The 15,323-nt window shown below is 40.2% G+C and overlaps 1 protein-coding gene across 1 annotated transcript in view; it reads left to right on the plus strand.

Moving 5' to 3' along the window:
* znf407 (zinc finger protein 407) overlaps window positions 1-13,498 on the plus strand; it is a 150,239-nt gene extending 136,741 nt beyond the window's left edge. The window contains exon 10 of the mRNA XM_041988448.1: window positions 11,948-13,498. Coding sequence (XP_041844382.1) covers window positions 11,948-12,831 — 884 coding nt within the window. The 3' untranslated portion in view covers window positions 12,832-13,498. The remainder of the gene's footprint in view (window positions 1-11,947) is intronic.
* The last annotated feature ends 1,825 nt before the right edge of the window (window positions 13,499-15,323 follow it).

A 15,323-nucleotide genomic window follows, 5' to 3' on the forward strand; every position in this document is an offset into this window, starting at 1 on the left:
TACCCAGTAAATATGGCAGGGAGGATCGGAGACTAAGCTAAACAGACCTGTGTGTTTGTGTGTGTTGTGTAAGAGTGTGAGTCACAACAAGGAACAATAGGAACTTGTCATACTATATTTTGTATTGATATGCAATATGGATGGCCAGGCTTTGATTTAACTGGCATCATTGAGGATTTAGTCATTTAAAAAGTGGCTAAAATGTTACATCAGCTGATGATCAAAAGCCAGATGAATACAGTTCTATTTGAAGTATTTGCTCCTTATATAAATCTGTCAGTATAACTCTGTAAGTCAAAGTGTTATGCATGAAGATGGGTCCAGTCTTTTTGGAATTTGACCAAGCTTGACCTCCGTTTATTCTATCCATTTAGCAAACATCTGTGCAGCACTAAACGTCTTTTTCTTGTCATCAGTGTGTAACTGGTTCATGAAAGATGTGCAAAATGTCTTTGGTTTAGTTGAAGAGAGGACAGAAATCTGATTCAGACACCTTCACAGGTAGAAAAATAGTTTTTTATGATTTTTTTAAATCAGTTTGCCACATTATCAATTAAATAAAAGCAGAAAATCTTGTCAAATAAGATTCTTCACAATCAGCGTTTGGCTTGATATTGATGACTTGGTTATAAAGTAGTAGCAAATCAGTTTTCTCCAATCTGATTGATTAATCCACTTATCATTTTAGCGCTTCTCTGAATTTATATAGGTGCACATTTCAGAATCTTTGCATTCATTTAAGGTGGTCAAAGAGCTGTTGGGTGACATCAGTATACTGCAGGGCTACTCAATTGAGTCCCACAAGGACTGCAGTGCTGTGGGTTTTCAGTGTTTCCCTACTCTGATACACCTGACTCAAATTAAATGGATCCAAAAGCCTATTAAATTCTGCACAGTGACTCATTAATTTGAGTCAGATGTGTTGGAGCAGGGACACATTGATAACCTGCAGGACCAAACGGAATTGCCCTGCTCTACTGTCATAATTTCTTACATTCAAAAAATATATATATAATAAAAATATAAATATAAAAATATAAAAAAAAACAAGAAAATTAGCAAAAGAATGAGCGCTTATGTTGCTGTATATGCTGTAAATTAAATAATAAGCGGTTAATAGGTTTATTTGATAGGCAATTTTAGTAATTTGATTAATCAACTATAACAAGCAAATAAATGTTAGTTTTTCCCTTAAATCTGTTGATTTCTCTTTCGTTATGATAAAGATTTCATTTATTTGAATTTGCACTTAGTAAATTGAATATGTATGTAAGGCTTTTGAAAATAATTACTGAGCTCAATTTAATGATCATTTATTAATTCCTAAAAGGAAAATTATTGTATTGCATTGTTATAAAATAAACAATAGTACTTAGTTATACAAGTTATTGCATATGACTGCCACTGTAGGCAGGAATTACTCAGTGGAGCTGAAGAAGCCTCTGTCTGAATATACTCTTTGTTTAATCACTGTGTTGTGCAGATGTATGATCGACATTTATCCTCCTTTTCTGATATTATGTTAACCAAACAATTGCTAGTGAGAGTGATTCTTAGTTGTTTGCCTAAATGCTAAAAAGCATTATAGCCTCAGAAAAAGGAAAGGCATCCCTTGGCTGTTGTCAACCTTGAAGATTTAGGCCTTCCTTTGTTTCCTTTCTCAAGGCCTTTGTACTGAAATATTTTAAAGTGTTCTGCTTCTGTCTCTTTGTCTGCATTCTTTGTTTATTCCTTTTCACTCTCAATCCAGTGGAGACCACTTCGACTTCATTTTTCCACCCAGTTTTTAGAAATCATTACTCATTTCATCCGCCTTGATGGACCTCAGATCACAGCGCAGTCCAGGCTTTGGCAACAAAAAGACATCAGCAACATTATCTTCACATTGTAATTACCAGAATGGGGGAAATTTCATTTTGATTAGTGAAAAAGCTTTTATTCTCGAACTCACATCCATAATTAATCATTAAATCATTGGAGAGTTACTGAGAGGGATAGATGGGGGGGGGGGGGGGGGGGGGTGAAAGGACGATGGAGGGATGAATGAAGGGAGGGAGGGATGTAGCAACAGAGAGAGAAAAGGAAAAGGCATGCAATTATCCGCAGAAGTTCGACATCCTCAGTAAATCCACAGAGCTGCCTGACATTGCTAATTAAAGAAGCAATCAAAGGTCCACCTCCAGAGCTTTGGAGAGAAAGACGACAGAGGAGGAAGAAGGAAACAGGACGGAGAAATCGGATGAAGGTCTTCTGGGAAGAGTGGTAGAAGGGGAGGAGGGGGAATATGGGTGTTATGATCATTGTTATTGTTTCATATGTCAACCTCCCCTCTTGGATTCCAGCATGAGGCTCATCCACGCCTTCCCACTCTCCCCTAGTTTTTTTCTAGTTGCATCTGGCCATCACACTATGATCATTTCTGACCTTCATCCGGAGAGTGCAAATAGCTTTTGATTTACAGCATCAGGGAAATAACCACTCTCCCACCAAAAGTAATGCATTAGTCATATCTGGTTAGCCAATTTTAAAGTTGAAATGATGCATCTTCTGATGCTCTAGGACACGTAATCAGTGATGTAACCTGCAGTTATCAGGTGTTTCAGCCTTCTCACTGGCAGCAGTGCTGAGGTTGATCGGGCTTCACTTTGTGCGGCTGCAGCAACCTCCCACACATTCGCTCTTTTTATCTATAGCCAACCCAATGAATTCTCAGCAGCCCGTGTGTTGTGTTACAGTACTCCACTTTTTTTGGATCATATAGCAACTGTACGAAACTTTCTTACCCGAAGGTCCAGCCCTGCCGGTCCTCCAGGTCGTGGTTAATGCAGCTTGACAGCAGATGTTTTTGACTCTTGATGAAAGTTGCCTACCAACACATTAACTGACCCCACTATTAGCTTATTTCTTTCCCACAGAAGTTTGTTACTTCATAGTTTTCATTGATTTTATAGCATGTTCAAATGTTTATATTCATTTATTCCATAAGTTTTGTTACTGAGTTAATGATCAGCAGAGCAAGACAGTTGTTTGAAAGAAGAAAGGCAAAAGTGCAGTGAAGATGGTTTCCCCAATGATATCATTTTCTCTTCTTCACCTCCTTCTGCTTAATTCTCTCTGTCTGTCTTAGCGTCTCTCTGGGGGCGCAGACCTGGAGGACTTGAGGTAGATAGAGTTAGTGTGGACCAGATTACTCTCACACTGGGTCGTCCTCAGTCAGCAGAAAAAGAGCTGAGAGCAGGACGCTGACCTGTGTTTGCTCTGACCACTTATACAATGTGTGTGGGTGTGTGTCTCACTTCTTGAATCCTTTCTCCTCTGTTTTTGCACTACTGTGATATATTTATTTTTCAGGGCTTTGTTCTAGTTCAGATATTAAATTTAAATTACCCTCGGTGTCATTTGTTACTGATATTTTTTATCTTTTTTCAGTTCCTGTTTAAAACCAAACATTTAGTAAATGGCACAACTTCTTTTAGTGGTAATTGTTCCTTGTTCTTTTTAGCTGGAAACAGTGAATTCATTTTTGTGACAGTAAACTACACACAGCTTGACTTGTAGCTATTTTGCATTCTTCTCTGTTAAAGTTAGTGTCAGTTAAATCATACTGAGATATTCTTAAACTCTTTTACAGTGGATAACCCCGTACAATTCAGAAATGCCAGCACTTTGATTATATGCGGCTGACATTTAGCATCTTTTTTTGAAAATGTGACTAGTTTCCTCAGCTGTGTGTGGGAAAAAGTATTTATATAGAAGCAAAGCAAAGATTGATTAGTGATGTTTTGTGTTTTTGTGGTATAAAATGTCTAAATTCTGAGGTTTGGGTAGGAAACTTAAATGACCCTACATTCTGAGGTTTGTACATATGTTTCACCGTCATAGCTTCCACCTCTATCAGTCTGAGAAAATAAAGAATGAAAACTAAAAGCCCTCGGAGAGCACAGAGCTCCACCAAGCCATTGTTTTTTTTTTGGGGGGGGGGGGGGGGGGGGGGGGTAATGATTGTGGGCATTAGTTTTTGCATTAGATGCGCTGATGGCAAAATTATCCCCACCTCCCCATGGGCAGGTGCAGAGAAAAACCCAGTGGTCATGTCACCATGAACAGCTTGCTGATGAAAACAAACCCAGCATCATACCAGCGTCCATGTTGAAGTGTGCAACTTTTTCTCAAAGTTTTAAATTTTCTCCATTGTTTTTTGAAAGAAAATTATCCATAATGTCATACAGTTATATTGAAACCCGTTGGCGTCATGGCTAGAAAAAGATGTCAGACAAAGCTAGTCGCAGTAGGACTGAACGCATGACCTTATGTCTATCATCTGTCACATCGTGAAGGAGCTGCTAACAAGAAACATTGAGAACAGACATTTGTTATTATTACTGTAGCCAGACATTTCATGGTATTTTTGGCATCTATATAAAAACAACCATAGGTTTTAAACAGTTATATCAGTCACAAAAAGATCTGAACTGATTGTTGAATATTTCGAAGGACTCCAAGATGTACTGTCAGCATTGACATGTTCGATAGATGCTAGCCAGTTATCACATCTTTCTGGGCTTATTGTGTCTTTTTATAGTTCATAGAATGGTCATATGCTGTCTGTGGATCAACCATGTTTATGGCAGCCAACCACAACACAACTTTTCAGCATATTTAAAGTAAATTCAATTAAAATCAAATAAAAATATATAAGGATCAATGCTGAAAATCCAGTGGTGTCACAGTGGTTTACGACTGTAAATAGACCTTAAAACATATGAAATACTCAACCTTTCACAGGAACAAGGACACGTCTTTTTAAGGTGCTTCTGTGTAGGGTGAGCACAGAGTGAGAAACAAGGTTGTACATATGAAAACTGATACATATTTAGTGGCAGTTGCAAGGAGACTGAACAAATATCCAGGAAGTAGCTTCTTTTTCCAGCTGCAGACTTAGATGCAGAATAGATCTGTCAAGCTGTCGAAGGACAGCACTCACATTAATTTTACTGAGTAGGAGGAGAAGAGCAGCAGCTGTAAGGAAGTAGGTTCATAATATTCCTGTTGCAAGACAAGAGGTTCGGAGAGTTTAGACTCATAAAGAAGTCTGTTGGGGAGTGTCACATAGAGACTCATAAAAATGTGAATTAACTTCAGACAGCCATCACTCTCTATAATATATCTCACAATTTATCTGTGTTGGGTGATTGTTGATCTGCCAGAATCCCTCCTATTATATGCATGAACATGTCCTCACAGAGTGTTGCTCTCAAGTGGAAATTATGTGCAGAGACAACACACCAAACTTTGTGCTGCATCCACCTCAGCACAGTCCAGATTTGTTCTCACACCGTGCAGCACATCAGTGTGTTTAGTAGTGGAGCTTAGCACTCATTACATCCAACGTAAAGACCCCTGATGCTTAAAGTTGTAGTGATTAGTCGTGAGATCATACACATGGTTAAGGCCCATTTATGCTCGTCGCAGAAGACGGATACGCAGACGGACGGACAGTTCCGTCCATCTCCTGCCTCGGTTACGCATGTAATTTGTTCCGTTTTCAGGGAGCTTAGCTTAATGCAGAAAATACTCTTCTGTCCATTTACATTTCAGGTGTCAAACTATGGTCCTCGAGGGACACTATCCTCTAGGTGTATTTGTTGTTTCCCTGCTCCAACACACCTGACTGAAATTAATGGGTCCTTGCGGAGAAGTTGAAAAGAAGCAGTTGGATCCATTTGATTTGAATCAGGTGTGTTGGAGTCAAAAAACAAATACCTGCAGGATAGCGGCCCCTGAGGACCGGGGTGTGACACCCTTGATCTGAATTTTAAAATTACCCAGAATCCTTTAGTGTGTGCGGGCACTAAGAGCTAAATAGACAGATACTAATACAAGAGTAAAGAGATACACGTGAGAGTAGGGATGGGCGATACCAACAGCTGTACTTTTTATACAATGCCGTTAGTTTATGGTACTATTTTGGCTATATTTATGCAAATAACAATAACTTTTGCCCCTTAAAGGAAAATCATGAGATCATACAGTGTACACTAACATATTTATTCCAAGGGCAGTATGAAATGTGAAAAACTTATTGTACATAAATGCTTAGAAGAACGCCAGTGAACAGCATTCATTAGTTTTTCTTTTTTTTTTTTTTTTTTTAACTGATTCTGCTGAACAACAATTGAAAGCGAAGTGTGATTTTCATTGACTAATTTCCATTAAATTTTTATTTGTCATTACTTTTGTCAGTTTTCAAGTTATTTCAGGGACCAATGTGGGTTTTTCCAACAGCTGTGTCCATGTCTGTATAGCAAAATAAGTCAAATTATATAAAATATTCTTAATATTTTTTGAGAGTTACTATATTGGTGTTACAGTCCAGAGGGCCCTCTGTCAGTCTGTGCCCTCATTCTTTTCTGTTTATTTGTCCTTGGGGTGTGTTCAGTCCATCTCCATCTCTCTCTCTCTCTCTGCCCTGTCCACCTGGTGTCAATCTGGCTGCTGTATAATTGGTTGTTTTTTGGTTGGCCGGCCTGTCCTCAGTGGCGTTGATTCATGGCGTTTGTAAAGGTGACAGTAGCGGCTGTCCCTAGCAGACAAAGTAGAGCCATCACTAGCTGGACCTCAGGTGACCTGCTAGTTTGTGTGCCGATACACACACACAGGTAGCACATTCAGCTTTGCTTGAGGTGGTACAGGGGAGGAAAGAGAGGCAGGGAAGGTCATCATGTAACAGCTCAACCAGAAAAAATCCTCAAACACTCATAAAAGTAAAAGAACACACACAGATACATGTGGTTATTTGTTAGTTTTTATATATAAGGAAATTTACATTAAATGGTCAATTCAGGAGTGAAAAGTTTGGGCAGGAATGATAGAAATAAAGCTTTTTCAAGTGTCACATTATATTTAAAAGGGGCTTTTACACCTGAAACAGAAAAACAAAGGAAAATGATAAACTGCTGGACATGAATTGACATAATAAAACACACACACCTGCATGCACATGCACGCACAGAAACACACTGAACACCCTGTTATGCAGCCCTTCCCTGGTGACCTGAATATACCCAGAACTGACACTTTATCTACTTAGCAGTGTCACCTTCAAACGCCTCTGACATATACACACACACCCTCTTCTTCAGAAAAAAGAAGAAAAAATCTCCCCACAAATAAAACCATATGCGTGTCAGGTTTAGGGGCCTCCATCGTGCTCTGTTTGAGGTTCTGTCTTCATATCTATAATTGAAGGGAATCAGCTGGTAAAAGGATTGTAAGGGCCTTTGTGCAGAATTGATCATAAGCTCAGACTTTTTCATGGTCTTGCCATTGACCTCGTAATTGATTTGGAAAGCATCTTTTTTCCCCTCATCTCTCTTGTGTTATAGTTGATACAGTTTAATTGACTTTGCTTGGTGCAGTGTCTATTCAGGTTGATCTCTTTGTCTTTCAGTGTGAATAATTGCATGCATGTTTCTCTACTTCTATTCGTCCAAGAACCAGTTAGCATTTATTGTGGGGCACATTGAGGTTAAAGTTGTGGCTAATTTCAAGTTTAGGGATTACAAACACAACTTAAACAAGACTTAACATGACGGCTGATGTGCACTCTCCTGATTACACCAACACGTGCTGGTGAGCTTACATTTGCATCGAGATGACCTGTGTTACAGCGACTGTAATTGATTGTGTGCGCAGTGGTGTCTCGGTGTTAAGGTTAATTTCTCTAACTGCTGGTAAGTGCTGTCTGACCACTCCCCTGACGGCCTCTCCGAGCTGAAGTATTGCCACTTAGAGGCCCCGGGCCCCCCGACACCGGCCAGCTCATTGATCCGTTGATCAATAATTGCATCTGCACCATACACTGAGCAGAGAGGCCGCTGCACTGACCTGACGCTAACACACCAACTAGTCTAAAGCATGACACACAAATGGTTGTCAAACTGCGGTCCAGGGATCACTTAAGGGTCCTTAAAGGGGTTCCAGAGAAGTCCCCAGAAGAATGAGGTTTAGTTTTACTGCAGGAGCATTTAATTCACTCTAAGTTGTCCTGTTTGGAGAAAGCACTCACTGTCATCACCCCATATGGCTCAGGCAGTCTTCATAACATCCAATTCAACACGTTAACAAGACAGTAAAGAATAAGCAGTTTAAAGGAAGAAAGACAGAACATCCTATCAGTTAAAAGTTTACATATTTAGGTAAAAACAACCTCAGCTGAACAGTGATGCATGATAATATTACACTCTCATTAATTATTTTATTCAAACTAAGGCAGAACGCAGAAACAGTGTAGCAGCACCTTTACTGCTTCTGAAGGAATTTAGATGGTAAGTAACTAAGAATGTGTTTGGACCAGCATTCAGGAAATCTAAACACCTCTTTAAAAGAAGACAATTTTGGCAATGAGACGATCTGGAGGATTTAGGGGTTTTAGACCAACATCAGCAATGATTTCAGAGAAGCAACTGTTGCTGCCCATCAATTCGGGAAGGGTTAAAAAGACCATTTAAAGTCAGTTTTTAATCATTAAAATCCAAAAGTTAGACAGTAAAGAATGGTCAAAGTTGAGAGATAATTCACAGCTGCCAATCCTCCCAGAAGTAGACTTCCCAACCAAAGTATTCCGACATCCGAACACACAACGCTCAGAGAAACTGCACGAAAACCCAAAAGCTGCATCTCAGACTCTGCAGGCCTCAGTTAAAATGTTAAATGATAAAGTTCATGACAGTGTAATTGGAAAAGACTGAACAGGTTTGGCTTGTTTGGAAAGGTTTCTTGGGGGGAAAAAAGCCAACAAAGTGTACGCTCTGTTTTACTTGACTGTGACCTTCAGAGAAAGTCCTGATCCTGATCAGTCATGGATCTGTGTTTTCTTTGTCCATGTAAACTAAAATCATTCTTAATCGACTCTGCAGGAAATTTGTATTCAACTTGATACAAAAACAAGAATTTGCTCCACAGACTCGGTTCTGTACAAATTGATTATCTGTCACTGATTCTGTTTTACAGCAAAACTTTCTTTAAGATGTTCCTCTTGTCATTTGTAAATCAAAATGCTTGTCTGTGCTTTCTTGTCTCCCTCTTGTTGTTTTATTCCTCTCAGGGAGCCTCCATCTTGTTTCAGATCACAGCCAATAAAGCAGCCTGCCTCTCCATGTCTCTCTCATTCTCTCTCCTACTTCCTGTTAAAGGAATCAGTCAGTCAGAGCACTCAAAACACATATTAAACAGGCATCAGCCTCTCGCCGGGGCCAAATCACGCTGTTCAAATGTTGTTCTTCCACTGGGAGCGCAGGACAGCTGAAGAGATGGGATCTGCAACATTAACTTGATTCACGGCTGCGGCAACTGAGTGACACTCCATAAACCTCAGCGGGCTGCCGCCGGGCCCCACCAACAGCACCCCATGGCTAATGTGACACACACTAGCAACGCATAGCCTTACCACCCCCACAGCAGAACAACACATACTCTGAATCGCTCACATAAGCAAGCACATACAGAGACGAATGCGCTATCGGAGCGCGTATTGTTCAGACACACAACAGTAAAACCGGAATCACCAAAAATACACACATGCATTAACACTTGTAGGCTGAACACACACATGCAGCCGAGGTTTTAACATGCAAATAGGCTGTCTGAGAATAGCACACTCTCAAACAAGTTTTATGATAATGCGGTAGAAAGAGCACAGCTGAACTCTCAGCTCAGTAGGCAGTTAGCATCGCCTTGTAGTAAATACGTAACCTCCGCTTCTTAAAATGCCAACCCCTCCACACTATTACTATGACGTTTGTCACTACCTGTCCAAATAGTCTGATTTTATATTTACAGCACAATCCTGGCTGTGTGCTGTAGCATTAAAATGATTGTGCTGTTTTTGTTTTTTGTCCTTAAGCAGATGTTTATCATTTCCTTTTCTAGGCTATGTGAGCCGTTTGAGGGATGCAGGACTGTAAATGCACAGACGCAGAGTAACACTTACAGAGTGAGTCCACAGGGGCCATTTTAGCTGCAAGGCTGTACCACAAGGCAGCGTCAGCACCGGCGACTGGCAGGTGCTCGCCTTCCCTGAAGCCAGAAACCAGCACAGGCTGCACCTGAGTGGACAAACACTCCGATTCACGCGCTGACTGCACCCAGATTTAATACGAAGCACAAACGAATAGTATGAGCATTTTTTGGGCAAAACGACATAGTATAATTGTTGGAAAGTACAGAATTCAATGTGTACAACGCAACCCACATATCTTCTATTTTTTTTTTTATATGACAACGCAGTGCACTGATTTCCATGTTGATAGTAGTTAGTGCTCTAAGCAGGTGCGACGGCATATTGAAAGAAAACAATCTTGTGAGCACAGAAGTTGGAACAGCTTAACTTAAAGAAAATCTATTTGTTCATTTTGTCCTGACAGCTGTAGACAGGTGATGGTGTGTATGTGTGTTGATGTCTTTAAAATAACCAAACATGAAGATAAAAACATATTGTCCTCACTTTTTGGATAGGGAGTCATGTTAATAATATAAACATAAGTTGTGTATTTGAAAAATGGTGGAGCATGTTCCTTTTTTAGTGGGAAGATTGAATCCCACTGACGGCACGGATGGATGATTGTGTCACTTGAGAAGTCCACAATATGTTGTATTTTTTAGTTTATTTATGACTAAACTTTAAAATTGAGTTCTGAGCTGAAGCGGGAAGCTGCATTTAACATCTTTAACTCGGTTTACTGCCATTACAAGATGATCTTGGACTGTCTCGCTGTTCTCTAATTCTTGCAGCATTTCATAATGTTTTGTAGAATGCAACAATCATTTCAGGACTTTAATCATGCAGGGCTACATTTTTACTGCCAACAAAGAGCCAGTGGTCACTGCTTGCTTGTCCAGTAAGGACAGAGTTACTTTTCTACATGTCTGTATACACAAGGGAGGGTAGTGGGCAGGACACAGGGGTCAGATATACTTTGCAGCACAACTCCAACTTTCTGATCATACTGTCAACCTTGTGAGTGCAGGACATTAAATGTCAGGGGAAGATAGTTGTATCAATGATTGATGAGTTTGTTCCTGTACGTACTCCGTGATCTCATCACTTCCCTTGGGAGCAAACCTTGTACCTCCAGAAATGTCAGCTTTTCAAAAACTTAAAAAAACAGGGGGAAAAAAAATCTTGTTATCTTGGGAAAATGAAAGTTTATGAAGTGAGTTTTTGAGATTTAACAGGTTTAAATGAGCCTCTGAGGCTACAAATTCAGGGTCAATATTCAATTCTGTTGCCAATAACATGTACACCATGTTCAGCCTGGAACAGCGTATCTTCTTTTCTGCCTTAAATTCCCATTTTCCTTCATAGATTAGTCTACAAGTATGTGAGCCAGGAGCAGTTTAAACAATGGCATTTCTAGCACTGTTCCTATCACCGTGGAAACGCCATGGCAGCCTGTGATCTGAGAGGGTACATTGTGGCTCAATTAACACCAGCTGTATCTCGCCACTCTCTTCTGCCAGCAGACTATCTCCATATTCTGTCTCCTTTCATGCATTAAGTGACACAAATATGTGAAATGTTACATCACCTTTTATGTCAATTTAGTTTTCAGTGTATTGTGTGTTTTTTTTCTCATGATTGCTCGCACATTGCGAGTTTAACAGCTGTAACTAAAAGGAACGTAGAACATAGTGCATTGGGTCCTTTTTCTTTATTAATTCTGTGTTTTTGGATGTGACTTTGTTCATCATGCTGATAAATTGCTGACCTTCTTTATTCAGTGTTTGGACTCCAGCAAACCCCTCCCATCTCTTACTTCAGCTCCTTTGTTTTTGCTTTCTATGATGACAGGAAGTTTGTAGTCACACTTTTTCTTATCCGTTTTGATTTGAGCAAACGAATCATACTCCAAAAATGGAATATGAATGTCTCCTTGTTTTTCCCCAGGTATCGTACACAAGTCCTTTGAGTGTCGTCTGAAAGGCCAGGGGGCTGCATTCGTGGAAGCAGAGGCTCTGGGCTCTCCTACACACAGGAAGGGCTCCTCTGATGCATCCAGCCAGGAAGAATCTGTCCAGCAGGTCATCATCATCCAGGGCTATGGAGACGAGGAGGTGGCCATCGACCAGGCCCTGGAGGAGTCGGCTGCTGCCACCCTACAGACGCTGGCCATGGCCGGCCAGGTTGCCGAGGTACTCCACATCACTGAAGATGGACAAGTCATTGCCTCAGGCAGGGAGGTGGCAGCTGCAGGGGCCCACCTAGCAGGGGGCAGCACCCAGTACGTGGTCTTGGAGTCCGGGGACGCCAGAAAGGAGCTGCAGGCTGTGGCCAGAGGAGGGATGGCAGTCACAGCTGCTGCAGGACAAAGTCCAATTGTTTCTGAGTCGTCCACCGCCCTGGATGCTTTGCTCAGTGCCGTCAGTGAAATGGGCCAACAGGAGGAAATCCAAGGAGAAGCCACCGTCATTCATGAGGTGGTGACCCCTGAGGTGGCTGAGGCTACTCATGCTGCAGTGCAGGAGCAGGTGAAACAAGAGGAAGAGGAGGTGCAGGTCATCCAGGAGTCCGGCCACGAAAACATGCAGGAGGTGCTGCAGCTCGCCGCCTCCCAGATGATGAAGGAAGGCCTAACACAGGTCATCGTCAACGATGAGGGCACCCACTACATCGTGACAGGGCTGGATGACTGCACCTTACAGGTGGAGGAGGGGGTGTATGGAGAGACCGGGGCAGGCGATGGGGAGGCGCAGCAGGTAGCGCAGCAAACCGGGGAGGAAATGGTCGTCTATCTAGATGAAGATTCTCATAACATTGTCCTGGAAGGTTAGAGGAATAGAGTTATTTTTATCATTTCATTTCCCCTGTTCAGCTCTGTTAAAGCCCAATTTACATAAAATATTAGTTTTTCTGAGTGTCCCCATTAATTTTACCCTGTTTGACTATGTGTGTACATTACTTCTGTTTTCTAAAATCTTCATTTGAGGTATGTCAAACTCAGGTTCAACATTATTTCTTTACAGAAACAGTGAGGGAAAGAGGTTTGGTGCAAAGTGTAATAACTTGCAAAGCAAACGGGCACCAATTCTATAAAAAAAAAAAAAAGATCTATGACATGCAACTACAGGAAATCAATATGTTTGCTTCCTCCTCAAATATTTTCTAAAAATTAATCAAACATACTGAGAGTTAAATTGTTCATATGGATTCAGTTTTCTAGCTTTTTCTTTTCTTCATGAAAAGTCTTTTTATTGCCATCATAAGTTTAGTTTAGAGTCCTTCAGTAGTACAGCAAGTTTGTCCTTTATTTCCTTTTTCTAGCATTTGTACCATTTTTTTAAAAATTCTGATCTTACATAATATATGTTTATGTGTAACGAAGTACCACTGTTAATTTTTCATTCTAGTTTTGTTTTTGTCAATCCTTTAGTTTTTGGAAAAGCTCTAAATATTAATGCAATTTCATTTCTGACAATAAAGATTGAGCCTAATTTTTAATCAACTGCCTATGTTTTTTTTCTCTTTGTTCAATAACAGCTGCTGCATGTTTTGTCAAGACCACATTTTAGCATCAATATCATGATTGCATGTACAGTGCAAGCAACATGCACATACATGCATCAACTGATGGCTCCCATCATGCTTTCTGATCACTAACACAGTCATTATCATCGCCATTATCATTATCGTTGTCATGATCACCATCATCCTAATCATCAGCCTCTCGTCTCTCTCTTCCCATCAGGCTCATTCAATGCCTTCAACACACTCATCCCTTTTTTTCCCCCAGCAGAATTCAGCACTGGAGGGGAGAATCAATATTCATTTAGGCCCCTACACAGGCCTGGTTTCTGATGGAGTGAGTGGGAGAGCAGTATGACGGCTGCAAACACAATGGCCAACAACTGAAAGTACAGAGAGAAACCACTCATACACACTGAGGGCATCGAAAGATCATCCCTTTAACACACACACAGCGCGCCCACCGTGCAAGAAGGTGGGCTGAGAGAGAAAGTGGTGGAGGAGTGGGCAGGAGAAATGGGAGCATTACAGATGGGTGCTGAGAGTGGTACGGACAGAAAAAGTGAAAGAGCAGTGAAATCCACAACCACACAGAGAGAAGGGAGCCTGTAATTTCACATAACACCTGTCTGCCTGTCATTGTGTCCACTCCCAGCTTTATGCTGCATTAATAAACTCAAAGTTTCTTCTTCTTTTTTCCCCCCCATTCAGGAAAGATCTTTTAGAAGACGTCATGTTATCTGTATGAGCATCTTTCAGAGCCAGAGTTTAACAGCATCCACTAGTGGAAAGAATGCAACAAATAATAGCTGATGCCTTAATTTAATAGATACTACAGATGAGAAATTATTAGGTTACAAAACTTTTATTGTGCATTTTTTGATGAACTAAGTAAATCCAAAATCTTTAGTCATGACAAAAGTCTAAGTTGTTACATATTGGGGTGTAATTAAAAACCATCTTACAACCATGGATGAATAATAAATCTAATATTCTACTGTCATTAACACTTAACACTTAACAACTACGTCAATATGTAGAAGCAGCACGTGAAAAACTAAGTTTCTGCTTCAACGGGTATTGAAACATTAAGTTTAATGATTTAAGTTCGATGGTCAGGTATAAGGAAGTTAGAGTTGCCACCCAAATAAAAAGATTATCATTTTTTAATGTGATAGTTTAATTGTAAAAATGTGAAACATTCACTGTATTAATGTCTTTAAATAAGGAGCCTGAATGCAGTGGCTCAGAGAAATGTCTCATTTACAAAATGTGATTAGGTTGTACTTTAAACTGAGACATGGGGAGATTCTGCTGTTATACCTCAGACATGTTTGTCATGTTGATGTTGCACCCTTTCATCAGACAGCACTTCGTCTTTGTATCTGCAATTTTATTGGCACCTCCATAACATTTATTGTTTTGCTTTGTTTTTTTTTATTTTATTTAACAGGGACAGCACATATTAAGAAAAAAAGATAAAAATCTGTGTAAATATGTCAGGGTTAGCCAAAAGGCTAATTTTCACCCGTAGTCCCTGGCCAGATCTTACAAGGTTACCTGGTAACTAATAAAACATTATAAAAACACAATATGAACACACACGTACACAATTACTGAAATGGTACATAATCAGTAACAAACCCACAAGAAACACATACCATAGTTTCATGCAACATCACAGTGACAGCAACATTGTGAGTAAATATTTCTACATACAGTAGCAGCAATATACTCTGCTTACTTTGTTGCACGTTCTAACAATAAACTTTCAGCTCTACACTTCCTTAGTGTGTTAACA

The sequence above is a fragment of the Melanotaenia boesemani genome, chromosome 6 (assembly GCF_017639745.1).
Source record: "Melanotaenia boesemani isolate fMelBoe1 chromosome 6, fMelBoe1.pri, whole genome shotgun sequence".
In the NCBI taxonomy this organism is placed as follows: domain Eukaryota; kingdom Metazoa; phylum Chordata; class Actinopteri; order Atheriniformes; family Melanotaeniidae; genus Melanotaenia; species Melanotaenia boesemani.